At 47.3% G+C, this 26,555-nt stretch overlaps 2 protein-coding genes across 10 annotated transcripts in view; both read right to left on the bottom strand.

Annotated features, from left to right (window-relative positions):
* Positions 1–778: 778 nt before the first annotated feature.
* On the bottom strand, positions 779–14,307 carry mvp (major vault protein). Of its 3 annotated transcripts, XM_084370435.1 has the most exons (19): positions 14,223–14,295; positions 12,864–13,075; positions 12,329–12,397; positions 10,445–10,624; positions 9,520–9,715; positions 9,165–9,288; positions 8,906–9,037; positions 8,385–8,479; positions 8,021–8,257; positions 7,265–7,390; positions 6,407–6,628; positions 6,089–6,324; positions 5,809–6,006; positions 5,243–5,387; positions 4,911–5,122; positions 4,161–4,277; positions 3,937–4,063; positions 3,640–3,828; positions 779–2,069 (listed from the first exon to the last, which is right to left on the bottom strand). In XM_084370435.1, exons 4-19 carry the CDS (start codon positions 10,606–10,608, stop codon positions 1,944–1,946), a joined length of 2,646 nt encoding a protein of 881 aa, XP_084226561.1. In that variant the 5' UTR covers positions 10,609–10,624; positions 12,329–12,397; positions 12,864–13,075; positions 14,223–14,295; the 3' UTR covers positions 779–1,943. The 3 variants fall into 3 exon arrangements, with proteins under 3 accessions (XP_084226561.1, XP_084226560.1, XP_084226562.1); XM_084370434.1 differs by lacking the exon at positions 12,329–12,397; XM_084370436.1 differs by lacking the exons at positions 12,329–12,397; positions 12,864–13,075 and having other exon boundaries at positions 14,223–14,307.
* Positions 14,308–15,897: 1,590 nt separating this feature from the next.
* The window catches only part of LOC311268378 (CASK interacting protein 2), a 53,903-nt gene continuing 43,245 nt past the window's right edge, over positions 15,898–26,555 (bottom strand). The window contains exons 11-22 of one of the 7 annotated variants that reach the window (XM_084371994.1): positions 26,391–26,547; positions 24,965–25,138; positions 24,400–24,474; positions 23,099–23,235; positions 22,556–22,634; positions 21,702–21,799; positions 21,374–21,484; positions 21,175–21,276; positions 20,946–21,084; positions 19,154–20,848; positions 18,609–18,936; positions 15,898–18,019 (exon numbers count right to left, since the gene is read on the bottom strand). In XM_084371994.1, coding sequence (XP_084228120.1) covers positions 17,923–18,019; positions 18,609–18,936; positions 19,154–20,848; positions 20,946–21,084; positions 21,175–21,276; positions 21,374–21,484; positions 21,702–21,799; positions 22,556–22,634; positions 23,099–23,235; positions 24,400–24,474; positions 24,965–25,138; positions 26,391–26,547 — 3,192 coding nt within the window. In that variant the 3' untranslated portion in view covers positions 15,898–17,922. The remainder of the gene's footprint in view (positions 18,020–18,608; positions 18,937–19,153; positions 20,849–20,945; positions 21,085–21,174; positions 21,277–21,373; positions 21,485–21,701; positions 21,800–22,555; positions 22,635–23,098; positions 23,236–24,399; positions 24,475–24,964; positions 25,139–26,390; positions 26,548–26,555) is intronic. The other 6 variants (XM_084371995.1, XM_084371996.1, XM_084371998.1 and 3 more) reach the window with 6 other exon arrangements.

Genomic DNA, 26,555 nt, shown 5'->3' with positions numbered 1-26,555 from the left:
GCCTCCCCCTCCTCCTCCCCAACCTCCTCCTCCTCCTCTTCCACCTCCTCCTCCACCTCCTCCTCCTCCTCCTCCTGCTCCTCCTGCTCCTCCTCACAGGTCAGACCCCTGATGCTCCTCAGCAGCAGCAGGACACAGTGAGCGGTCCAAACTTGAGCAACACTTGTATCAAAAGTCACTCATTTTATAGAGAGATGATGTGAAGTAATGGATTACTTGTAATCAGATTACATCTCAACAGGTGTTTTATAGCTGCCATCAAGCTCAGAAGTTAAAATTAACAAAAAACACTGACATTAAACATATTGTGGTTGTTTCTATGGAAGCCCAGAGGACGCGTGGTGACGTCTGACCTGAATCATTTCTCTCCTGTGTTTTTAAAAAATGTTTTGCCAGAATAATCTTTTTAAATTCCTTATTTTTTTTCCATCTGTGAAAACATGAAATGTTTTGTTTTATTCAGGTTTTCACAGATAGAAAGAAAAGTAATTTAGGAACTAAGAAAGAGCATCCCGTCATGAACCCAGGAGAGAGAATAAGTAAGATCAGACCCAGAAAACTGGATCATCATTACAAAACACACTCTCACTTGTCCCTCAGGGCTTCCGTAGTTTCATTAGATTATATGTTCAGGATCAGCGAGTCATCACTGAGGTCTCGCGCTGCGTCCTCATGCTGCGTCCTCGCGCTGCGTCCTCACGCTGCGTCCTCACGCTGCGTCCTCACGCTGCGTCCGTGTGCGAGCGTATGATGTTGATGAATGACGCAGAGACAGACGTGGACAGCAGCAGCACTTTAATGGCTTCACACACAGATCGTTATGTAGAAAACAGTCGGACCGTCCCATTTTTATTTTACCACAGCACAGAAACTAAAGTGTAAACATCAGCTGTTTTATATCTAGCAGATAGTGCAAAGCAGGAACAGAAATCATTGGCTGTCAGAACAACAAAAGGCACAAGTCTTCATTTGCAGCACGTTACGATCGATTGCTTCTCCCTGTGACGCGTCTTCATGCTGGTCATCGTCCAAAAGTAAACCTGAGTCTCATTTCTGACGAGCTCGTTTCACTGACAGCTGCTGGTTGAAGATGTGAAATGAGTTTCAGCTCCATCTTCAACCACTAGAGGTCAGCAGAAACAGGATTTATAGATTAAACAGAAAAAAACAGGATGAGCTGTTTTTGTAACGCGTCGGCCATCACAGTGTCAGGAGGTGTTTTAGATTCTCAGTCAAGACGAACGAACATAAAAAATCTGCTTCAGAGGAAGATGTTCACTACAACTCCCAGGATGCATTTCAGTAAGGAACCGCTAACGATCAACTGAAGCTAACACTTTGCTAACTGTTTACTCAAAGCGGTGCGCGACAAGTTTTGGTGAACATATACAATCATTTGGTGGGCGTGTCAGACGTGTTAACCAATCAGCAGCGACGTGTATATAAAGTCAGCACGGCGTGAGGCACCACCGTCTGCGTCTAAATAAACGCTTTGCTAAACGTTTTTCATCAGGGCTGAGCGACTGATTTAAAACACAAGTTTAGTTGACAGCTCTAAAAACTACAATACCCATGAGCCTCAGCTGCCGTTGCTATGGAGGAGGAGCCATTCAAAGGTGAATCTGGACGTTAGTGACCCTGAATCTTAAAGTGAACTCTCTGATGGCATGTTTGTCAGTGAAATGCACCCTGGGAGTTGTAGTTGACTTCAGGAGCAAAGAATCACGTTTTCTAACAGTTGTTTCTTTGTACAGACGATTGGATCAGCTGAGGTTCTGCTGATGTCAGCTGAGGTTCTGCTGATGTCCGTTTATTTGAGACTTTTAATTAGAGTTGATTTTAAAGAAGTGAATCTTTTATTTTGAAAAGGCACATCATCTGTCTCATCAGAAACAAGTCAGGTTTACTTTTGGACTCTTCCCTCTTTTCCTTCCTCCTCCTCCTCACTGGCCCTGGTCCAGACCCGGCAGCGCCCCCAGCAGGCCGTTAGCTGTAGTGAAGAGGTTGATGGGTGACGAGCCGTCTGTGATGAGGGTCGACTTCAACCCCAGAGCCTGAAGCATCTTCACCTGCAGGAGGAGGAGGAGGACAGGAAGCAGCCGGTCAGTTTCACCTGTCTGACTCTCTCACTCCCTCTCTCACTCTCTCTCCCCCCTCTGACTCTCTCTCTCCCCCTCTCACTCTCTCCCCCCTCTGACTCTCTCACTCTCTCTCCCCCCTCTGACTCTCTCACTCCCTCTCTCACTCTCTCCCTCTCTCCCCCTCTGACTCTCTCACTCCCTCTCTCCCCCGACTCTCTCACTCTCTCCCTCTGACTCTCTCACTCCCTCTCTCCCCCCTCTGACTCTCTCACTCCCTCTCTCCCCCCTCTGACTCTCTCACTCCCTCTCTCCCCCTCTGACTCTCTCACTCCCTCTCTCCCCCCTCTGACTCTCACTCCCTCTCTCCCCCCTGACTCTGACTCTCTCACTCCCCCCCTCTGACTCTCTCCCTCTCCCCCCTCTGACTCTCTCACTCCCTCTCCCCCCTCTGACTCTCTCACTCCCTCTCTCCCCCCTCTGACTCTCACTCCCTCTCTCCCCCCTGACTCTCTCACTCTCTCCCTCTCCCCCCTCTGACTCACTCCCTCTCTCCCCCCTCTGACTCTCACACTCTCTCCCTCTCCCCCCTCTGACTCACTCCCTCTCTCCCCCCTCTGACTCTCTCCCCCCTGACTCTCTCACTCTCTCCCCTCTCTGACTCTCTCACTCTCTCACTCCCTCTCTCCCCCCTCTGACTCTCTCACTCCCTCTCTCCCCCTCTGACTCTCTCACTCCCTCTCTCCCCCCTCTGACTCTCTCACTCCCTCTCTCCCCCGACTCTCTCACTCTCTCCCTCTCTCCCCCTCCGACTCTCTCACTCCCTCTCTCCCCCCTCTGACTCTCTCACTCCCTCTCTCCCCCCTCTGACTCTCTCACTCCCTCTCTCCCCCCTCTGACTCTCTCACTCCCTCTCTCCCCCTCTGACTCTCTCACTCCCTCTCTCCCCCCTCTGACTCTCACTCCCTCTCTCCCCCCTGACTCTGACTCTCTCCCTCTCCCCCCTCTGACTCTCTCACTCCCTCTCTCCCCCCTCTGACTCTCACTCCCTCTCTCCCCCCTGACTCTCTCACTCTCTCCCTCTCCCCCCTCTGACTCACTCCCTCTCTCCCCCCTCTGACTCTCACACTCTCTCCCTCTCCCCCCTCTCACTCTCTCCCTCTCTCCCCCCTCTGACTCTCTCCCCCCTGACTCTCTCACTCTCTCCCTCTCTCCCCCCCTGACTCTCTCACTCTCTCCCTCTCTCCCCCCCTGACTCTCTCACTCTCTCCCTCTCTGACTCTCTCACTCTCCCCCCTCTGACTCTCTCACTCTCTCCCTCTCTCCCCCCTCTGACTCTCTCCCCCCTGACTCTCTCACTCTCTCCCTCTCTCCCCCCCTGACTCTCTCACTCTCTCCCTCTCTCCCCCTCTGACTCTCTCCCTCTCCCCCCTCTCTCTCCCTCTCCCCCCTCTGACTCTCACTCCATCTCCGCCTGACTCCCCCTCCCTCCCTCTCTCTCCCCCCCTCTCTCTGACCCCCTCTCTTTATGAATAAAGTTCTGTCGGTGTGTTGTCAGTACCTGGAGCTCGGGTCCGGCTCGGGCCATCTCCTTGAGCGTGTCGCTGCCCAGACTCTGCACCAGCTGACCGAAGCGCTCGCTCTCGATGTGAGCCAGGCTCTTCTGCTTCTCCACCTCCAGATTGTCCATCTGCTGCTTGTAGCTCAGCTCCTGCTCACGAGCCTTCGCCAGCCGCTGGAGCTCCGCCTCCTGCACACACACACACACACACACACACACACACACACACACTATATTATAGTAAAGGTGTGACTGCAGGTGTTTCACTTGTAACAGCACGTCACTGCGCTGACGTACCGCCTCGATCCTCTGAGCTTCAGCCTTCAGTTTGGCCTCGTTCACCGCCGCCTCTCCCTGAATACGAGCCGCCTCCGCCCGAGACTGAGCTTCAGCCTTGGCAGCTCCTGTGCTCTCCACCGCAGCACTGAAACACACACACACACACACACACACACACAGTTCAGCAGCTGCAGTGCTTCCTGTCCAGTCCGACAGGTGAGGTGAGATGAAGGTGAGGTTACCTGAGCGCCTCCAGCTCCAGCAGCTCCTTCCTGGCTCTCTCAGCCTCGGCCTGGTCGGTGATCCTCTGCCTCTCCAGCTTCCCCCGGGCCTCCTGCTCCAGACGCTCCGCCTCGTGTCTGCAGACGGAGACATTTTTACTTATAGCCGTTTACCATCCAACAACTCAGAGTACGTCTGATCAATGTGCTGTAACTTGTTTATTAAATGGACGAGAAGTTAAGTTTTCAGCAGTAGTTAGTAAAAAGCTAACGACTCCTGGGAGTAGCCTCTGAATCCCTTTAGCTTCACAGTTAGCTTCAAAGGCCTGTTAGCTCCTGATTAGTTTAGGAGGCTGGTGTAAACTTGTAGTTTGGATTTTAGCTTCAAGGTCCTTTTTATCTTAGAGTTAGCCTGTTAGCCTGTTAGCCTGTTATCTTCTGATGTAGCTAGGACTAGTCTGTTCACCTAAATAAACTTGAGTTAGCTTCATCTCAGTTAGCTCGTAGCTCCTTTCAGTTTACGTCCTGTCATCTGCTGATTCCAGTTAGTTTTGCTTGAAGCCTCGTCAGCTTTTAGTTTCTGGCTTTCTTTAAAATATTAATCTGTTTCTATGCCATAATAGTTTTAAAGTGTAACAGTGTATTTTTATAGTAAATCAGATGTCATACAGGGTAAAACTACATTCATTTTAATGTTGAACGTCTGTTTTGAAGCTGCGAGCAGAAACTTTAACCGTGTGTGTGTGTGTGTGTGTGTGTGTGCGTGCGCACCGTGCGGCGGCCTCCTGGGAGTTGGTGGTGATCTCGATGGCCAGCTGGACGCTCTTCTGCAGGGCGTCTCGTGTCCTCTGGTCGATGGGCTCCACAGACTGGATGTCCACGCTGCTGATCACCAGGTTGTTCTGGTTGAAGCGGAGGCTGGGACGGACCGCCAGCTTCTCATCGAAGCCAAACACCGCCGAGCAGATGATCCGGTTCGAGTTCTACAGAACAAAAACAGACCTGAGATTAACGAAGATTACACCTTTACAAGACTGATATCTTCACTTTTTTACTGTTACAGTAACATCACCGTTTGTTGACTGACTGAGGGAAAGACAAACCTTGTGGAAATCATCAAACTGCACCGAGGCGACGGCTCCTCTGACCCGGGAGGCGATGGCTTTACAGGCGTCTCCGACAAAGTCCGGGACTGAGAACAGAGCTGCTGCCTGGGCAGAGTCAGCTGGAGTCTTCAGCTCAAAGTGCCTGAAGAGAAAGAAACAGGAAGTGAAGACGGGTCACACTCACATACGATGATGATGTCACAGGATCTTTGAACCTTTAATAAGCTGAAACTCACTAATTGAATCCACAAAGTGAGTCAGGATATTGATTTAAGTTCAGTGTATCTGGTTTTAAACAATGTTTTTCCCACAGCTGACACAAAGTTTACAGACCCGTGTCCTGTGGTCGCTCTTAGCTTGGAGTTAGCTTAGCTTATAGTTAGCCTCTTGTTCCTCTTAGCTTCAGATGTTGTTGTTTTTAACTGATGTTTGATTTATATTGCAGATGGATTGTAGAGACAGTTTTAGTGCTGATTTTCAGAGGTTTCTGGACTCTGCTCAGCTCTGGAGCTGTCCTCTGATCAGCCTTCGTGTTTGTGACCCAGCTGACGGTGTTCAGGTACCAGTTGTAGGAGAGCTGCAGCTGCAGGCGGGCGTGGTCGGCCGTCTCGATGGTGATGATGTCGGTGAAGAAGTCGGGCCCCAGCAGGAGGCAGACGGCCTTGATGACGTTGGCCCTCTTTGGTTTGTCTCCGGACAGCGACAGCATGGTGAACTGCTCGTCGGGTCCCAACATCACCATCTCTGGTCCGAACACCACCCTGCAGACGAGACAGCACCACCCAGTCAGTCAGTTACCTTCACCTCCACATGCCTCCATCAGGACAGGAGCAGGAGACCCACCTGGCCTTCTTCTCTCTGTAGTCGTAGACCTGGATGGCAGCGTTGTGGGGGACCCTGTAGGAGACCACCTTGGTCTTGCACCTCTCCTGGTCACTTCCGGTTCTGGTTCTGTCTGAGCGGTCGGCCAGCGGGTCGTGAGGAGTGGCCAGCAGGGCCTCGACGTTAGCAGGAAGCTCCTTCTCCCACAGCTCCTCATCCTGAGTCAGCATGTAGGTGTGACCGATCACCGCTCGCACCTGAGAGGCAGGAAGAAGGTCAAAGCCCACAGAAAACAGCGGTCTGGTCCTTTAAAGAGCGCCGGACCTGCCGGACCCGTACCTTTCCAGTTTTGATGTCTCTGACGTAGATGCCCTCGTTCTCGTCCAATGGGATGGCCTGTCTTGTCAGCACCACCTCCACGGCAGCAGGCGGGACGTACTCGAGGGGACCCCGCAGCATCCAGCGGTCTCCGGGGCGACGGAGGACGCCGCTCCTCCGCGAGCGCTTCGCCCTCTCCTCCATCAGCTCCTCCTCCTCCGCCTCCTCCTCCTCCTCAGCGTGCTGACAGAGAGAACGGGAGAGAGAGAGGTGGAGGAGGGAGAGAAGGGTTAACGTGGCGATGCATTGGAGCGGAGGAGGAGGGGGAGACGGGGGAGGAGGAGGGGGAGACGGGGGAGGAGGTGGAGGAGACGGGGGAGGAGGTGGAGGAGGAGGGGGAGAGGAGCACTGAGAGGAAAAAAGATGTTTCAAACAAAAGTGAGGGAAATATAAATGAGGAGAACGTAAAGGATGGAGGGAGGGAAGAAGAAGAGGGAGAAGAGGAAGAAGAAGAAGAGAGTCGGGGTGTAATGGGTCATCCAGGTTCTGAAGGGAAGGTGGAGCAGTGGAGGACAATCAGCTTGGCTTCTTAGAAATATTTGAAGCTGAACCTTTTGATAAGAGATTCAATAAACTGCTCGGTGTGTTCCTGCTGACAAACATCTCGTCCTGTAGAGCGACGGTTAAAGTAACAGCTGGAGCAGTCAGTGGCGACGGGCGCGGTCCGAGCTGAGAACCAGCTCAGACTCTGAGGAAGAACTTTGCTTTTCAATCAGTTTCTGACTCAACCGGTTTCACAACATCAGCTACAAGTAAACACAGTGTGACCGACGCCTCCCTTCATCCCTTCACTCCTCCACAGCTCTCTGCTGTCCGTACCTCCTCGGTGTCATTGAACGCCTCCACAGCTCTCAGCACCAGACCCTCCTCCTCCGACAGCACGTACACGTCCTGGATGCCCTGTTCAAGGTACTCGCCTGGCTGCAGGAAAAACGAGCGCTCACCCTGAGGAGGAAACGTAGAGACAAGACGAGGATATATAATTTAATAAAACAACAGGAGACAGATGGAGGCTTTTATTTATTAACTAGAAATAATGAAATAAATGAAAAAAATAATCATGAAATGTTTTCATTTTGTTTTATTTTCCTAAAAGTTCCAGGAAATATTCATTATAGAAAAGGAAAAATATGTTTTTGTTTGTTTACCATTAAATCACATGCTCGAAAACTCATGTTGCACAGTGGCTCCATAGCGCCCCCTAAAGTGATCACAGAGATCACAACCTGACCTGAGGAGACCAGATTTAACCCTTTATTAAGATCAAGTCCTCTCTGGAGCTGCTGAGCTAACAGTGTTAGCACGAGCTCGGCAGCACGTCGTTTACATAGCGTCTTTTCAGATCAGTGTGGGATGTTGTGTCGGGAGGAGATGATGATGATGCTTTTTTTGGGTGCAATGCTCCTTTTACTTGTAAAATTTGCTGATTTCAAGAGAAAAATATTTTAAACAGATGAAAATTCGAGCTGCTACGAACACGATGTTACTTTAAAGCTATTTCAGTCCGTCAGAAGAGAAAATAGAAACCACGGAGCTTCAGGTTCAACAAGATGGCGGCTGCTTGCTCCTCCTCACCTTCACCACCCTCTTCTTCCCCAGCTGAGGTTTCCCGTCAGGTCCGACCGGGTCCAGGATCACACAGTACTGCCTGCTGTTCAGCGTGGTCACGTCCACCACCCCCACCACCTCCTCCGCCACAGAGGGGATGTGAGCCTCGCTGTCCGCCATGGTGACGAGCCACTCCTCCCCCGTACGACGGTCCCGCCCGCCGGCGTCTTTGAAGGCCCGCACGGCGCGGACATGGAGCGCTTTCTGAGGAGACGACACAGAACCAGAACCACACCGCTGTAAATACATTTCTGTGTACTTTTAAAATCTTTGGTTTTTCGTGCAGACGATCACAGTTACATCACAGAGACACAGTGACGGTCGTCGTCACCTTGTCTGTCAGGATGAACGCGTTCACGATGTCGATGACTTCTTCATGAGCACCTGGCAGGTACGCTCCCACCTTACTGACCATCCACTCCTCACCTGAGACACACACACACACACACACAGTTGTGTTAGTGTCTCGTATCTGCAGAGAGTTTCTTATTTTCTCTCTTTGTTGCTGCTCGGGACGCTTTACCAACCCAACATGTGGCTATTTGACGTCCTGGGAATGAGACTCAACAATCAACTATCTTTGTGGTGCGTTCAGGACCAGCTGGGACAAATCCTACTGACTCTACCTTTAACTTTAATAGTCTTTGAATTATATTAATATGACGTGAGCTTCAGTTAGCTTTGACCACAGATGTCCTTCAGAGGGAGACTTTTTACTCTGATACTCTGGTAAAAGTAATAGAGTACAGGCTCTGAAATGTTTTTACACAAGTATCTGAACTTCTCCTGGAGGAGAGGACGTGTGGACTGTTGACTCCTCTGACTTTAAACTACTCCTGAACTGGTCGGTACCTGTGACCCGGCGGACTCCTCCTCGGTCCACTCCTTCCTTGCGAGCTCTCAGTCTGATGGCCTGGTTCTCTCGGATCACTGTGGCCTTGATGGTCTCCAGCACCGCCACCTCCTTCTTGGGGATGTAGGTCCCTGCGAGAGAGAGAGACACACACACACACACACACACACACACAGGTGTGATCGGATAAGTTAAAGGAACAGTTCACCCAAAAATGAAATCTGATCTGGATACTTTTATTGAACAGAATATTTTCACCTGGTCCTTCAAACAGCCACTCGTCTCCAGCGACTCTCTTCTCTCCTCCCTCCTCCTCAAAGTCCAGCAGAGCCTGAAGACGCAGCGCCGTGTCGGGATACACGATCTGCAGCGGAGTCACGTCCTGACACACAAACACACACACACACAGTTATGTTTTATTTATTTATGTTATGAATACAGAACAGACCACACGGTAAAAACTCATCTCGTCTCTAAACATGATTTTTTTTCATTAATGGGTAAAAATCCCTGTTTGTAACTCAACATGTATGTTTTTATGTGCGAGTCGTCCACAGTGATGTGACGGATAACAAGCTCTCAGATGAGACTAGGACTCGGGTTTCTTTCGGACCTGCTGGATCTCCTCTCCGGGGTACAGGGGGAACGGGTCCCGGGTCAGACGGATCTCCAGATCGGCGTGGCGCAGCTTGGCCTGACCCGATTGGTCAAAGAGGACCTGGTTGTCATCATCACGGGCCACGGGGTTGACGACCACGCAGTAGTGACGCGGCGGCACCATGATCATACGAACCGGAGAGAAGAGCACCCTGAGAGAAGAAACAGGAAACAGGTCACATGATCGTCACGTGACTCTGTTTACAGACGCCATTTTGTCCTTTTATTACAGTTATCATACTTTAATGTTTTTATCCTTCAAAAATGCTTCAACTCAAATTTAACTGGCTCTCAAACCAATGATGTGGTTAGCATAGCTTAGCATAAAGACTGGAAGCAGGGGGAACAGTTAGCATGTCTCTGTCCAAAGTTGAGAAACACACGATGCATTCAAGTCTCCTATCTGAGAGAAACAGTGACTACAGTGAATGTATCCGGCCTAATCAATAATGAAACCAATACTCAGACACGTGATCAGCCTACAGTGACTTCTTCAAACACCACTCATCAGAAAGTGATGAGCAACAAGATCCGGATACAGTAAATCAATATATTCACATCAGTACTGTGTGTGTGTGTGTGTGTGTGTGTGTGTGTGTGTGAGAGTGTGTGTGTGTGCGTGTGAGTTTGTGTGTGTGTGTGTGTGTGTGCGTGTGCGTGTGTGTAATCTAGGAGATTATAGACCACATTCACACAGCCGCCATTTTCCTCAGAGGAGGGAAACTGAGTATTTCAAGGTAAACAACATATTTCTCACCTGTTAGCTAACGTTAGCATTCAACCACCTCCTCGCTAACATCACTGTGTGATAATGTTATCACGAGCTAACAGGTCAGGTGTGTTGTTTTAGAAACGTGTGTGTTTCACTTGGACGTTCTGACCTCTCATTGTCCTGGCGGATGTAGGTGAGCGGTCCGATCTCCACCCGGGCGATGTTGGTGTTCTGGTCCAGCACATGGATGTAGTGATGGGGCGGGATCCTGATGATTGACGCATCCACCGGCCCCTCAAACTCCTGCCCGCGGTTTCCTCCCTTCTTAGACATGATGTGACACTAAACTCTGCAGAGACAACAGAAGAGACGAGTTCTGGATTTAATTTAACCAGATTACTTTAACTCCAGTCGGACTTCTGGTTCAGTCGTGTTTGATACAACACTGAGTTATTGTTTCAGTAAGGGGACCCGTTATATAACATGTTTGTCTTCTCCCAGCTCCTGTTAAATCATGGAATATGTATGAAGTAATCAGATTACTGCTTATTTTTTGTTTTGAAGTGAATAAATGAAATTTAACTTGTGAGGACTTGAAACTCACTTCAGCTGCTTTTATCATCTTTAATCTTTATAGAAGCTGAATCCAATCATAGTGTTTGCTGAATTTACAAGAAGGAACAAATAAGTCAGAATCAGTCAGAGACAGAGTTTCACACAGTTTATAAAGTGTCTCCAACTCAACAACTCACTAAACTGACACATTTGTTAAGGGAGTCTGGTGATGTTGTTTTACTGGTTCAATAGTTGGATCACTTCAAACAGACGGTGTGTTCACAAACAGCTGCTGACACTGACAGGTCAACAGAGACTAAACATGTCATTAACATCACAGTGAACCACATGCAAATCAGACAATGTGCCGTCCGTTGAGAAAGTCACCAGACTCCCTTAACAAATGTGTCAGTTTAGTGAGTTGTTGAGTTGGAGACACTTTATAAACCGTGTGAAACTCTGTCTCTGACTGATTCTGACTTATTTGTTCCTTCTTGTAAATTCAGCAAATGTTCTACATGAACTTCTTTCTGTCTTTGAGTAGAAACATGGAGTCCGTTTGTCTCAGTGAGGTTTATTTGCATGTAGAGCAGAAGTGAGATCTGATCACTGTGGTCACTCAGGTTAATGTAGCTGTGAACTCTGTACGATTTTATCTGAAGGAGAATTAAACAGTGAGCTCGTCATGAAGGTTTGAAGATAAATGACTTATATAGACTTTGAGATTATTTAGTCCTGAGTGGAGCTCAAACACTGAAGCTCAGGTATGAAGGCAGACACACCTGCTACACAAGGTACAAAGTTTACAGCATGATGACTGGACTTCTGTCACATACAGACTGTTCAGTAACTTAGAAATACAATGAAGACACGACTGAGGAATGTAACTGAGTATATTTACTTAAGTACTGTACTTAGTACTTAAGTTTTTCTCTACAACTTTAGTTCTCAGTTGTTTTACAAATGAAGACATTACCCATAATCCATCCATGGAGCCACTGAATGACATCACTGGAGGCCATTAATCAGATTACCTGCAGCTTCCTCTGGAGCCAACAAAGGTTTTATACTACTTTTAACTTTAAAGGAAAATGTGGTAAAGACCCTTTAAGTGGGAGACGTTTGTATAAAAGTGATTTTGTTCCAGAGTTTATAACGTAAGAGGGATTTTCTTCTCGTCAGCTGTGACACTGATCCAATTTCAAATTATTAATTGATCATTAAGTCCTGAGTCATTTTTCAAACATGGAGTTATGACAGAGACAAAAGCCACAGATGTAAAACATGTCAGAGTCATGCAGTCTGAGCTGGGAGGGGCTCTGTGTGTCTTTATGAGGCTCATTGTTCAGGACAAAGTGCAGCAGCAGCGGACCGCCTGGAATGGTTTATGACTGCAGCCATGTTACATGATCAATGTGTTGATCAGTCACTCCCAGCTCACTGTGTAAACACATCCATCCCACAGATGAGTCAGGCACAAACAGCAGGCCTCACATACTGGAGCTAATCTGGTTACTGCATGAGTCAACTTCCTGATTGTGCCACTGGACACCCTGGCAACTTCTTACTGCACGGAGAAGAAAACAAAACAAAACTCCCTTTACAAATCCTACAAATTTAACTTCCTCACCATGGTGAGGGCTGTGTTCACAACATACAACATCGATTAAGGCATTTAGGGAATTAATAGAAATCTGTGTTGAGTTCGGCGTGCATTACCAAACACAATGTGCCATCATTGTTCGTCATAGTCTCAGAATAGGTTTAATCATCACTTTTAAAGCCGCTCCGCTCCACCATGACGCAGGCAGAATATCACTCAGACACACACTCGTTAAAGCTGAGATGTGGCTGAAGTGAGTCCTCCCAGCTGCGTCACAAGACGCCGATTTAAGGTTCAGCTCCGACTCATTCACGTGACACATTAAGATAAATCATATCGTGCATGAATATTTGCGGATAATGAGGAAGTGTTAAATGTGGGGATTTTCCAGTGGAGTTCTGCGAGGTGGAGGGAGTTCCTGGTTTCTTACCTCGGCTCAGCAGCGGTGTGCAGCAGGCAGCTCCGGCGGGTCCAGACTCACTGACGGAGGACAAACTGAGCAGAAAGCAGCACCAACATGACGGCAGCGGGACGGTGATTTGGGGGCGTGGCTGCCCGGATGTGTTGTGATCCCGGAAAAGTCAAGAGTCACGTGGTTTACCGACTTGCGCTGCTGCAGAGCGCTACGTCACACTCAGGTGGCTGACCCGACAACAGAAACACTTTCATCAGGTTTTAATCCTCAATGTACGTAAAACTGTGTGTACTGACGTCACAGCGACCTTTTAAAGGGCTGAAACTCTGACGTCACAAAAAAACCTCTGACGTGTTGACCCAGAGAGAATGACGACATCTGCTGGTCTCATGTTGTATTAAAGGACGCAACAGTTAATAAATGAAGGACTTATTGACATATTATTAAAATGTAAAGTTTATATTTGACTGTGCAGCGATAAACAACTTAAACAACCAGAGTTTGGTGTAATTATTACAATTAAAACAAAGTTATTCTGACAGATTTCACAATCAAGTCTGAGTTTATTCTTCGGTCACATTTCACAAAAGTATTTAAAAACTAATTTAAAGACCAGAAAAGTTTTTTAAAAAGTTAAATACAATATATTTGTTAAAGATTGTTGTGATCTAACAGCAAATTTTTTTTAAAAATAATAACAGCCTAAACATTATTAATTATCATGACTTTAATCTACAGAAGCCCAGAAGGCCAAAAGTCATAGTGAACCATTTCTACATCAGATCTGAATTGTTTCCTCTTTTGTATTTATGACTTAACAGCTGAATAAACACAAAACAAGAATACTCTTACAGAATAATACTTTTTCCAGTATTAAGTTTTGAGACATGAAAATACTTTTTTCATCTGCTTTAGTTTTTTATATCTTTTTTTTCTTCCGTCCAAACATTTTTTCACCGGTTTTCAAAAGATGAAAAAGAAGTAAGTCAGGAGAAAAACCCTGAGAGATGTTTGTTTTTGTTTTCTAAATAATTTCTTAAGTAATATTTTCTGTTACTCTGTATTTCTGACACGGGACTGAAGCGTTTCAACTTTATATCGTCATTGTGTAGTTATTGGATTTCTTTAAGGAGATCTTCGGACACTTTGAGGCGGGTAAAACACGGTATTTTTGACGGGACTTCGGTTCAACTGCAGCCGCGTCTGTGGCACCAACACCGGGTGTCTTCAGCGAGACGTCGGTGGGTCCGCAGGCTCACAGGCAGGCGGCCATTTTAACTCAGCCCAAGTGTTTCTGCGCTGAAACCTGAACCTGTGACGCCACAGAGACACCATCTTCTGTCTGAAGTACATGTTTGAAGAGAAGCGACTCACCTCACCGGACCGGACCGGACCGGACCTGACAGCACCAGCACTCACGCTGAGGTCCGAGCAGGTGGAGGTGATTGGCAGTGGACCAAACCACTGTAGGGAGGAGGAGGAGGAGGAGGGGGGCGATCTTTAAAAACTCAAAAACACTTTTTGTATGTCTTTAACTTCAGTGTTTTCAATGCATAAAACTTTAAGATTTAAAATCACATGTTTTCACTGATATGGATCCTTGAGGGGGACAGGACGCAGAGACGGTCCAGACTTCCCCGTCTCCTCAATAATCAGAGCTTTGTCTCATTAGCAACCAAGCGACCCAGCTAGCTAACCAGCTAGCTAACTGTCAGTTTTCAGTAACTATTCTTTGTTTTGTATGTTCCACTTTGTTACGCGTCCTTGGGTACCTGAAAGGTGCTATATAAATAAAATGTATTATTAATATTATTATTATTATTATTATTATTATTATTATTAGAGTGCCGCAGGAATTCATCTTAAACCTGGAAGTAAGTTAGCATTGTGTACTTCCGGTTCCCTCGTCTGTTGTTATTTTAATTTTTGGGTAAAATACCTGAAATAAAGTCTGTGGTTAAAACAAGCTGTGGAGGTTTTGATGTGGATAAAAAACATCAGTAAATACGTCATCTGTGAATTTTAAAGCGTTTATGTGTTTTAAAAATAAACACTTGTTGCTAACAAGTGTCTGAATGAGACTACAGAGGTCGTCGGGGACATTAAACGTCCTCACAGCGAACACGGAGACTCGTCTCCTCACTAGTCCGTCTTTACAGGCCCACTTTAGTTACACACTGTTCTCACTCTGACTTTACAACTTGTACATTGATCAGTTTATAGAAACCTGGATAGTGATTGTGCAGTAAGACGCTCAGTGGTGGAGACGTTCGAGTCATGTGACCGTGATGTCGTCTGTTCGTAGCCTAGCATTAGCTTTTTACTGCTACACATTTAATTTACCTTCAAACATCACAGAGTGGAGTTCATCTGTGGAGATGATCTGCTGAACAGAACCTGGACGGATCAGAACCTTCACATTATCTTCTGTAATAATCCAGAATCCAGCTCATTAATCTCACAGGCTTTTTGTGGCGGGAACACGTGGACGTTATATTAAACCTGGACAGCGTTGGAGGCGTCTGAAGCCGACCTTCGACCTCCTGGGTATTAAACGCTCAGATCTTAGAGCGTGTGCACTAGAGACTTCCTCTGACCGAGCCGGCTAACTTCCTGTTTAGCGCCCGGCTAATTTGAATGGGGATGAAATAATTTAATCGTGCGGCTCTTCAAGATGTTATTTTTTATTTTATTAAACCAAATGGCTCAAATCCTGACAGGGAAACGAGTCATTTCTCGGGGTTGTGACGCTGAAAATCTATCCACCATTTTATATCCGCTTCTTTCACAATGTAAGCTTATGAGAAAACGTCTTTTTGGGCTGCAGTGCATCATGGGACGATGTAGTTACACGGTTCTCCTGGAGGGTTGATGGAACCAGGGCGGGGCTAACTTCCAGGTGAGCTGCAAAGAAACGTCATCGCCACACGACTCGATAGTAAAATGTGTGTTGGGACGTTTCACAAGCCTTCGCTGCCCCCTGCTGGACAACACGGACATGTAAAACACCTGTTAGAGGAATTAAAGACAACAAGCTGAACACTTCTCCTTTTACCAAATGTTTTCATTTAATTATGACAAAGTAAATACATATATTATAAAGAAATACATGAGAGAAAGTGTGGTGTATTTCATTTCTTTTGTTTGATTTCTCTTTAATGTTTAAATCCTCCTCATCTGACGGAGGAGCTGACGTGTTCGGGTCAGGAGGGATTTTACCTGAGAGATAAACACACAAACACACAGAGGTCACATGATCACGGGACAGAACCAGACACACCGGGCCTAACGGTCGCTTCAACAACGCGTTCAGACGCAGCTACATGCTAAATATGGAGATCCAAGAAAATAACACATACACATCTTAAGAGGAAGAGGAAGAGGAAGAGGACAGCTCAGGAAGGGTTTGAAAATATTTGAGGAGAATCTGTACAGACTTTGGTTGAGTATCTGCTCCTGTATATACCTCTAGTGTACAATATACATATTTAGATCACTCTAATTTAAATACTAATTTGGCTAAAATGAATATCAAAAAATAGTCTGTATATCACATGCTGTCCTCCTCTGTACACAGACTGAGCCGAACATGCTTCCCTTTGTACGAACATGATCGAGCACTTTGACACGTTTGTTGCTTCGACGACACAAACACACAGCGTGGAAGACGAACTGCACGTGGTTAAGATCACTTGGTATAAAATACATTTTTAAATATTAAAAAGGTAAAATTTGAAATGGTCAGACGAGTTTATCTGAGAGCCGAAGTGAAACCGAGGCTCCAGGTTCTGTTCCACAAGGAAGGAAACTCATTTACATCGAGACAAATCACTAAAAATCAGCCCAGAAACTGACGTTTATCTGACGGTTTGTCATGTGGTTTGTTTAGTAACGGATCTTTAAACTCTGTAATATTAATTGTTTAATTAATATTTGTTTTTTAGCAGCTTTAAGGAACTTCCTTAGTAGATTTTCTTTCTTAAAAGTCACAAAAATTGATGAATCTCACCGTTGAACATAAATAAAGATGGATGACATGATACATAAACATCAGTGGGACAAACAGACTCCATGTTTCTACACAAAGACAGAAAGAAGTTCATGTAGATGATTTGCCGAATTTACCAGAAGGAACAAATAAGTGAGAATCAGTCAGAGACAGAGTTTCACACAGTTTATAAAGTGTCTCCAACTCAACAACTCACTAAACTGACACATTTGTTAAGGGAGTCTGGGGACGTTTAACCAGGAACAGCCAAAGCTAACCAGACTCCATTGACAGAATCAGCAATTTTATCAATTCTTAAAAAATCACTCAATTTCGTGAGTTACATGAAACTTGATAAACTTTATGAAACAGTCTCGGATAAATTCACAAATATTTGGGAACTTCCTGTCGAGTTTAAATGTCGTGTGCGTCAACTTTTAGTGGATGAACTTTGAGAGAGTGCAATTGCAAATTAGACCCGCGGCGACCAGCAAAGGAAGAAACAATAACCAAGGTGTGAAACACTCAATCTGCTGCTTCGGATACGAAGATACTCATTAAATTAAATCATGGTGTCAGTGGGACAGACGCTGGACAGGAAGTGACGTCAGGACTTCGGCTCTCTATCAGAAACACTTCATGTTATAATATTAATGTTTAACAGGAGTCATTATAATAATCTGAGGAGTTTTTCTTCTCAGTGGGCCGAAAATAATCCGCTGGTCCAACTTCTGTCTGTGTGTCTGGTTCCTGTTCGATAAGACACGACGACGACACGAGCGTTAAAAAGGTTAAAAAAAGTGAATGGATCCGTCCGGTCACCAGAATCCACTGTCAGTTAGCAGAGTGAGTCCAGGACCGTGTTGAGGAAGCACAGAGGAGGTTAAGTGCTGGTGTTCAGGCTGAGACACGAGACGAGTCCGACTGCGTCTCCTCCGACAGCGTTCATCATGTTCAGAGCAGAGCTTTAAAACACTGGAGGGAAATCTCTCCGTCGAGTCCGTTCCCCCGTTTTCTCTTTCTCTGGTTCACTTCCTGAGGTTGAAGCAGAACTTTTTTTTATTTTGGAGCGTTTATGAAAAGTCTTCAGTCCAACATGGCGTCCAGCTGATCGGCCAGGTCGTCAAACATGTTGCCGATGTCGTCCAGGATCGTCCTCGCAGCCTTCACCGTGTTCGATCCACTGCAGAGAGGACAGGACACACAAGCCATATTAATACAGCATCACTGAAACCCTGGATCAGAGATCCTTTATTGATTCGTTCAAGAAGAGGGCTCACTCATAGAGAAAAAACTGAGCTGATAACACTACCAAAGATCCTTTATTGATTTCTTTGAGAAGAGGGTTCACTCAGGACAGATCTGAGAAACTGAACTTCGTGACAAACTGAATTTCTGTCTCTTGTTGTTTATTCTTGAATCACTGAAGGCTGGTATTATTTGTTGAACTCTTTAGTCTTTATTCTTGGTGTCAGTCTAACAACAGCAGAGCAGCGAGTGCTGAAAAGTTTTGAAATCTTAGTCGAATCATGACCTTAAATCAAAAAGTCAAATAGAACGGTGGATTCTGAGAATCGTAACACGCCTACTGATGATGTTACTGTCTTAGAGCTGCACTAGTGTTAAGTTTGACCTCAGGGGGGCGTTAAAGAGCAGGTTAGAGAGTCCTAAATGTTCATTTTTCTTCATTTTCACTGGTAATGAGAAAGAAACACACTGAACAGGATATTCACACGTTAAAACCAAAAAGAGACTAAATCCGACAGTCTCACCTGTCCGAGTTTTCCTCCTGGTTCAGTTTTGTCTCGACGGCCTTCAGAGCTGCTTCCAAACAAGTACTGGTCTGATCCAGTCTCTGCTGAGCCACCTCAGCCCCGCTGGAGGACTCTGGGACATGGTCCGGTCCCAACACACACACCTGAGTCCTCACTGAGTTCAGAGACGGACTCTGTGGTGCTGGAGCCGGTGCTGGAGCTGGAGCTGGAGCTGGAGCTGGAGCTGGAGCTCGGGGCACGTGAGCAGGAGAGGACGGAGAGCTGAAGGCCACACTTTGAGTCACACTGATGGTCACAGATGGAGAGACTGGTGGAGAGAGTCCAGCTGCAGAGACAAGAGCAGGTCAAATACCAACAAGTCCACATTAAAGTCCCAGGTCAAATTTAACAAGCCCCAAGTCAAGATGAGCAACAGAGACTCAAGAGTCTAAAGTCACAACAGATATAACCCAAGCTCAGAGCAACAAGTCACAAGTCAAGTAGCAGGTCAAATCCAACAGGTCCCAAGTCAAGACCAAAGAGTCCTCAGGTACCAGTCTTACCTTGTGCTGCCAGCAGACTGTGGCGGATGGGTTTCGGGGCCACAGCAGGAGGTTTTGGGGAGAGCGGAGGTTTGATGGGAGAACTTGTTGCCGGACTGGCCGGTCTCTCCATGCTGGCCTCACTGATCCTCAGATTGATCTCCTCCTGGCTCTGAGACGCAGGTCTGCTGCTGCTGGACTCTGCATCCTCACCTCCCTCTCTGCTGGGGGAGCCTCCTCCCTGCTCCCTGTCTTTGGGTTTGTGTCTGCGCTTCACTGTGTCCGACTCCTTCAGATTAAACTCGGGTACATCCAGGCTCTTGGCTGCTGGTTTCTCTGGAGGCTCCAGCACGGCCTCAGCCCTGGGTGGCCCTGGAGCTTTGGGTCTCTGTTTGATGGTCAAGTTGCCCTCCTCGGCGAAGGGGATGCACTCACTGGAGCTGTTGTGAGGGGAGGAGGAGCCCTCCAGTCCACGACCTTTTGAGTCTTCTTCCTCAGAGTCAGACTTCACCCCTCGATCTGGCTCAGTGATGCTGTTCTGAGAGGGAATACACTCGCTCTGCACCCTCCGCCTCACCCCAGAAGCCTCCCTAGGCTCCAGCCCTGCAGAGCTGAGGGAGGGAGGAGGTGGCTCCTGCTGGACGTGGTCTGTTTTAGGTCCTGGTGGGCTTTTCCCGTCTGTCCTGCCTTCCAAAGAGGCTGCAATGCTCCTCACGCTCACTGGACTGTCTGTCACCGCCCCGCCACTGGATGACGTGGTGCTGCTGTCGCTCAACTCCCCGCTGGTGGTGCTGCTCACTGAGCTCAGTCTCTTCGGAGGAGGAGGAGGGGGACCTTTTTTCCTGGCGCGCACTGCGAAGGACTGGCTGCGTCCAACGCTGCCATTCTTTTCTGGACTCGACTGTAATCGAGCCAACTGGCTGCGGCCAGGTTTGCGGGTCAAGGTGGCGTAGGATGACAGGTTTCCATGAGGAAATGCCGACTCCTCGTCGTCCTCATCGGGCTCCCCGTCCGACAGAGCGTAGCGGGTCATGCTCTGGGTGCGTTTCTTGGGCTGGGTCAGGGTCATGGTTCGGTCCTCACGCTTTGGAGACGAGCTCAGGTCTGTGGAGCCACAATGAGAATGCAGATAGCTAAAACCCTTCAATGCTGGGGAGCCATGAGGTGAGGGCCCGCGAGATCCAGGCAGTTTGGGTTTGGCTGGGATTGCCGGGTACTTAAACACGGTTGCTGTGCCCAAAGGAACCTGCTTAGGTAGCTGCTGCTGCTGCAGAGGCCTCTGGTCCCAGCCCTCAGGGAGGTTCCTCTCCTTGGCAGGGCTACCATCCAGGCTCTCCTGGGACCAGCTGTGGGGGTTGATGGACACCGTGGGAGGCTCCTGGGAGCGTCCGGAGCCTCTGGACCGGGTGTCGATGCTCTCCTGGCTCTGGGACATTCCCACTGCGTTCTTGATGGCCAAGCCTTCCTCGCAGCCTCCGTAGTGGCTGGACATGGCGGTCTGCAGCTCAGCGCTCAGCTCGCTGTCCTGGAAGGTCAACATCTTTGGAGTGTGAGGAGAAGAGCATTCACCTGCTGAGTCAGGCGGCTCAATGGTGACCAGGTGCAGGGCGCCGGGGGCTTTGCGCCGCAGCGTGCCTTGACCTGATTCAGCCTGAAGGATCGCCCTCTGGATGTCACACAGCTTCTTCACCGCCAGCATCAGTTTCTTCTGGTGGCCTGGAGGGAAAATTCAAACATTACGTCAAAGTAAAAACACTCGTCCTCACAGTCATTGAGCCTCATGCCTGAGCGCGAACATGTCCTGTGTCCTCACCCAGCTTGGTGATGCCGATCTCCTGCAGATCCTCCCATGTGAGGTCTTTGACGATGCTGATGGAGTCGTAGCCGTTCTCTGCGAGTTTTTTGTGGTACTGTGGGAGACCGATGGCACTGAGCCACTCGACCAGATCAGACTGTGAGAGAGAAAACAGATCGCTCAGATCAACTGGTGACACAGAGGCCGACAGTCAGTGTCTTCAGCAGTAAACAGTCGGGAGTCTTACCGGGATGTACTCCGGCAGCCACTCAGGGATGTTCAGGTTGTTGATCTCGATGGAGATTTTCTTGCGGTGGCCTGGTTTGGTCACGCCGATGGCCGTCAGATCCTGCAGACACAACAGGACAGAAGACGTATGAACCTTTACATTCGAATAGAAATGAGTATCAGTGCTGCAAAAACAACAAGGTCCAGTCTGCACTCACCTCAGGAGTCATCCTGCTGATGGTGGGAACATCATAACCAGCACTGATGAAGTTGGCAGTATACTGCTCCAGCTGGAAGTCACTCAGCCACTGATAGATGGCCTCGGCATCCTGCAACACACAAAACACACGGTTGTTCAACAGGAACAGGAAGGAAACTACTGAACCTTTCCTCCATGATGGAAATTAATCTTCTCTACACACTGGACAGAATCATTTGTAGTTTATTTACATCTCAAGTGTCTCAAAGGTTTGAGAGACGTAAAAAGAAAAGGTTGAATAAAGCAGAATATGTGTTTCAGGACAGGTTACGTGACGGCGTGTTTACCTTCCCCTCCAGCAGCTGCTGAGGACGAACAAACTGCTGTGAGAAACTTTGCTCTGCAGGTCTCTGCACCGTCACCGTCTGCCTCCGAGGAGTCCCGCCTGCAGCGACATCACAACACACCTCAGCAGGTGCACCTAAAGTACTTCATCTTAAGTGTATATTTACAAAGAACAATACAGTATATCTTTGTACTGTAATTGATTAAATATTATTAATCTTTATTAATCTTTATTGCAGACACAAAAAGTGGTCCATATCATCAACAACAAACTTTGAAATATTAATAGAAGAGGATTTTTGTGTTTTTATTTATGTTTTAACGCAGCATCATGATTTCTTTTTTTTTTTTATCAGGGTTAAATCCCCAAAAATCATAAGATGCTTTAAGCAGTTTAAATTTATTGAGACGTAAATATTACAAATACATTTATTGATCACTGGGAAAAAACACATAACAAGTATAGATCAGTTAAAGGAGGAGGAGGCCATATTATACAGGACTTAAAAAATGATTCACATTTTGAGCTGCGTACTGAAGAAATCTAAAAAAATTATGATGTAGTAAAATATGAAGTATAAAGAAATGTATGTATGGTTTCTGTTATTCTGCTACTTCAGACAGTCGACCAGCAGCTAAAATGTAATCAAATCAAATCAAATCAAATTTTATTTGTATAGCCCAAATTCACAAATCACAGTTTGCCTCAGGTCGCTTCACCAATCTACTCATGCAGATAGAAAAGTGAGAAAATGAAGGACGTGGTACAAAAGGAACCACGTTTTTCTGCTTACAACCTGTTCAGAGGTACCTGGTGGACCACGTATGCATTAATGGAAACAACAGACAGCGGTACCTGATGAGAAGGTTCCTGCAGGATGGTCAGACTGTGTGCTGATGTCTGAGTGTCCAGAGTCGACAGCAGAGGGCGCCGGCTGCACACAGAAACACAGAGGATTAACTGGAGAGCAGAGAGAAGAGCTGCTGATCTAAACACCAGCTGCTAACAGCTGATTTTCAACATCTGATCTGTGAACTTTGTTTGTACAGAAACATCTTGAAAAACTGGATTTATTCTGCAGGAAAACAACGTTTAACACCGAGACAAACTTTAAAAGTTAAATCCTGGAGGAATCCTTCATTTCTGTGCCGTTTGATCAAATGTTGCATGAATCAGCTGATTTTTAGTCGCCTGCTTCCAGATATCTTTGACTTTTTCGTGATTCAAAAAAATGTATAAATTTTAAATTAAGTTAAAAACTGGAGACGATGATCAGTTTAGGATTTCATATATAAGATGTAAAATAAATATGAACTCAAAGGTGGAGATCTGTCACATCATGGCTGGAGGAGACAGGCGGCTCGGTTCTGTAACCGCGATGGACCGGTCTGATTGTACCTTGTTGGCGTTGTCATGGTGACCAGAGTTGTGCTGGAGCCCGTTGGGTGCGTTGTTGCTCTCGGTGCTCTGTCCGCTCCCGGCGCTGCGGGTGCTGCCAACACTGCCGGTGCTCCCGACGCTGTTCCTGTCTCCAGCTGCCGCCACAACAAACACAAAAACAAAGTTCAGATGAACCGCTGAGCGCAGGAGTTCACGTCAGAGGAGAGGATCGGCGTCAGGCTGGAGGAAGCAGCAGATGCTCTGTGTCGGGTCGCAGCAGGCTGACAGGACTACAAGCCTGCAGGGGGTGAGGGGGCTGGGGGGTGACGACTGCAGCGACGACGGGGGTGACGGCAGGATGCAGGGGTCTGGTATAAAAGCTGTGCTGGTGCAGAGCAGGAGCGCACAGCTGCAGGCACGAGTCCATTAATGACAGTCACGTAGCATCAGGACTAACACACTGTTTACATGTCGGACTGTCACAGGATGACATCATCGTTATTCTGATAACAGGTTATAAATAAATGATGTCCTGGTTTGAAAAGCTTTCAGGTTGAGTATCTGAATGACACTTTTCTTTCAGGTTTAGACGACCAGCAGGAAATCAAACAAGTAAAAACCCCAAACTCAACTCTAAAATACTGAAAAATAAGATCACAGCTTAATAATTTAACTGAACCCTTCAGCTACATGTGAGGATCCTGAGCCTCCACTCAGCTTCTGGCTCTCAACATTTTGCAGTGTGACAGTTAAAACAATGAGGACAGAGATGAACCAGTGTCGCCCTCCTGTGGCACCAGATAAAACAGCAGCAGGGCGTCCTGACAGTTAGACACTCTGATGGCAGGTTCAGCCTGAAGCAGACGGTACAGTGAATCATACAGAGTGTTTGGACCCGACACACCGAGATGACTGTCTGTCAACGTCACGACTCAAGTTCTGGCTTTAGGAATTTGTGTGTTTTGTTAATTTGCACCGTCATCTTTTTTTTCAACTTGGGATGTAAGACGACATGAGTCAGAGTGAGATGACATGTGATAATGTGAGGCGACTTGAGGTGACGCGAGGCGACATTTGAGGACATGAGATAACATAAAAGGCCTGAGGCGACGGTAGATGACATGTGAAGCGACCTGAGGTGAAGCGACCTGAGGTGAAGCGACGTGAGGTGAAGCGAGGTGAACCAGCCTCATATTTTATCGACAGTGGTTGTGTTCAGCTGTCTCGGTGTGTCGGGTCCTGATGCAGAGCGTTGAGCGGGGCAGCGAGGCAGCTTCAGAACAGCCGGGGAGGAGAAGCTGTTGTTCGGGGGCTCTTACCATGACACGAGTCCCTGAGAACCCAGATGTCCTCGAAGGGAAACTCAGACTGAGACAGGCGGCTCGGAGACAAACCTATCAGACACAAAGACTCTGATCGACTGGTTCTGTCTGGACGGGGGCTGACTGAGGGGGAGAGGTGGGTTTGAGGACAAAAAGCTTGAACTGAGGAGGAATCTGTGGACCTGATGTTTGATCTGGGACTCTGGGACAAAGAAATCTTTGTTCTGATGCAGATTAGTGATGTTACTTCCTGTTGAAATCAGGGTTAGGGTTAGAAACAGCTGTGCAGATAAGCGATCAATAACCTGGATTAGAGGTTGAAGAAGTTCTGGCTGGCAGTCAGTCAGTCAGTCACGTCTCCATTATAGTTAACTGTTGATGTTTATGTGTGTTTAATGGGCTCATTGTTGCCTCTTGTGGCCGTTGAGGAAAAAACCATCAAGTATCAGTGAGTGTTTTCAGCCCTCCGGCCTCTCGGGGCAGTAGTGAGCACATTACAGTGAACGTCATCATGAGTGTTTTCAAAGAGACTTCAGAGTGTGTTTGTCCTGAGTGTGTATACCTGTGCTGGCAGTGAGGCCGTTGGCTAGCGGCAGCACCACGTGGGTGGGGGGTGCGTACAGAGTGTAGGAGTCGTCGGTCTGAGGGGCGGAGCTGAGGCTGGAGGAGAGGGGGGCTCTGGAGAGCAGCTGCTGGCGCTGGGTGGGCAGAGAGGCGTGCCGGGACAGGGTGCCCCCTACAGGGCGAGACAGGGAGGAGGAGGAGGAGGAGGAGGAGGAGGAGGAGGTTATCAAGCTGATGGTTAGAGGTGGAGGTCAGTCATTATGTGGTATGGATGGAGAGATGGATGCAGGAGGGAGGACAGGAGGAGGAAGCATGGGATGGTCTGGAAGCAGGCGGATTAGTTTCTGCATCACTTCCTGTATGAGGTGATGAGGTCGTCTCTGCTCTGGACGGAAATGAAGTGATTGAACAAACTGCTGACCATCGAATGGAAGAAGAGATGACTCCAAGTACACAAAGTTAAAGTGAAAGTCTGATATATCTGATAAATATCTTCTTCCCCTGAGCTCTAACAACACACACCGTCCTGCTGCCACAAACACAGGAGAGTCATCAAATGAGGATTAATCTGCTGCTGAAAATAGTCCCAAAAAATACACTTCCCTCCTGTTTGTTTATATATAATGTTATAATTATATAAACTTTTCTGAGCATGAATAACATATATCAGTCAGCCACAGACAGGAAGTCAGGACGCACTGAGAGACGGACGAACATGTAGTTGGTTTCTACATGAATGTGAGTAAGAAAAATATGAAAGAACAGCAGATTAATGTTTACTTTATGCTTTATGCGACTAAAATAAATACTACAGAGTCGTCTGCAAAGAAAATATCAGACCTCAGTTTTTGAATATTCAGTGGATCATGGATGTGAATTAGGAGCAACAGGGGACTGAACATTGAACCCTGAGGTACACCAGAACCAACACAGTGCTGGTTTGGACCTGAACATCGAGTTTGATGATGAGAATAAAAAATATAGAGAAATACTGACCCTTTAAAACCTATAGATGAGGATCAGGGCCACTGTCAAAGAAAAATAAATCTCAGAATTCTGAGTTTCTAAGTATTTTCTCACCTTGGCTCAAATCTTCTTCCATAACAACTTCCCAACTTTGTTCATTAAAAAATGTTTTAAACTAGGAAATAAAGCTCGTTTATATAAAATGTACCAAAATGACAAATGCTCACAGCTTTCTCGGTCCAGGTCGTAAACTTTGTTGACAGTCGTGCCATCAGTTTACTGATCTGCAGATCTAGTTTAAATGAAACTATACATGTCAGCTTGCAGCTGAGAGCCACAGACAGGAAGTCAGACAGTGTAAAGAGACGGACATGTTGTTGGATTTGTCGTCTTTAAGAGAAAAACAGAGATCAGGTCCAGTTTCCGTCCTCAGTCCTCTCTCTCTCTCTGTGACTGACCGTTTCTCCTGCTGATGACCTCCACGATGGACGGAGGGAAGAAGCCGACCCGGTCCGTCCCTCTCTGGGTGTCGTGGATGTGGCCCTTCCAGCGTCCGTCCACGTGCTGCTCCATCACCTGCAGGGGACGAGACGGGTCACTACGGGCCCCTGGGACCTGGTACA

Source organism: Pagrus pagrus, assembly GCF_965226575.1.
Source record: "Pagrus pagrus genome assembly, chromosome: 13".
Taxonomy (NCBI): Eukaryota; Metazoa; Chordata; class Actinopteri; order Spariformes; family Sparidae; genus Pagrus; species Pagrus pagrus.
Note: the sequence above shows the minus strand (reverse complement) of the source record. Positions and strands in the feature narration are given on the sequence as shown.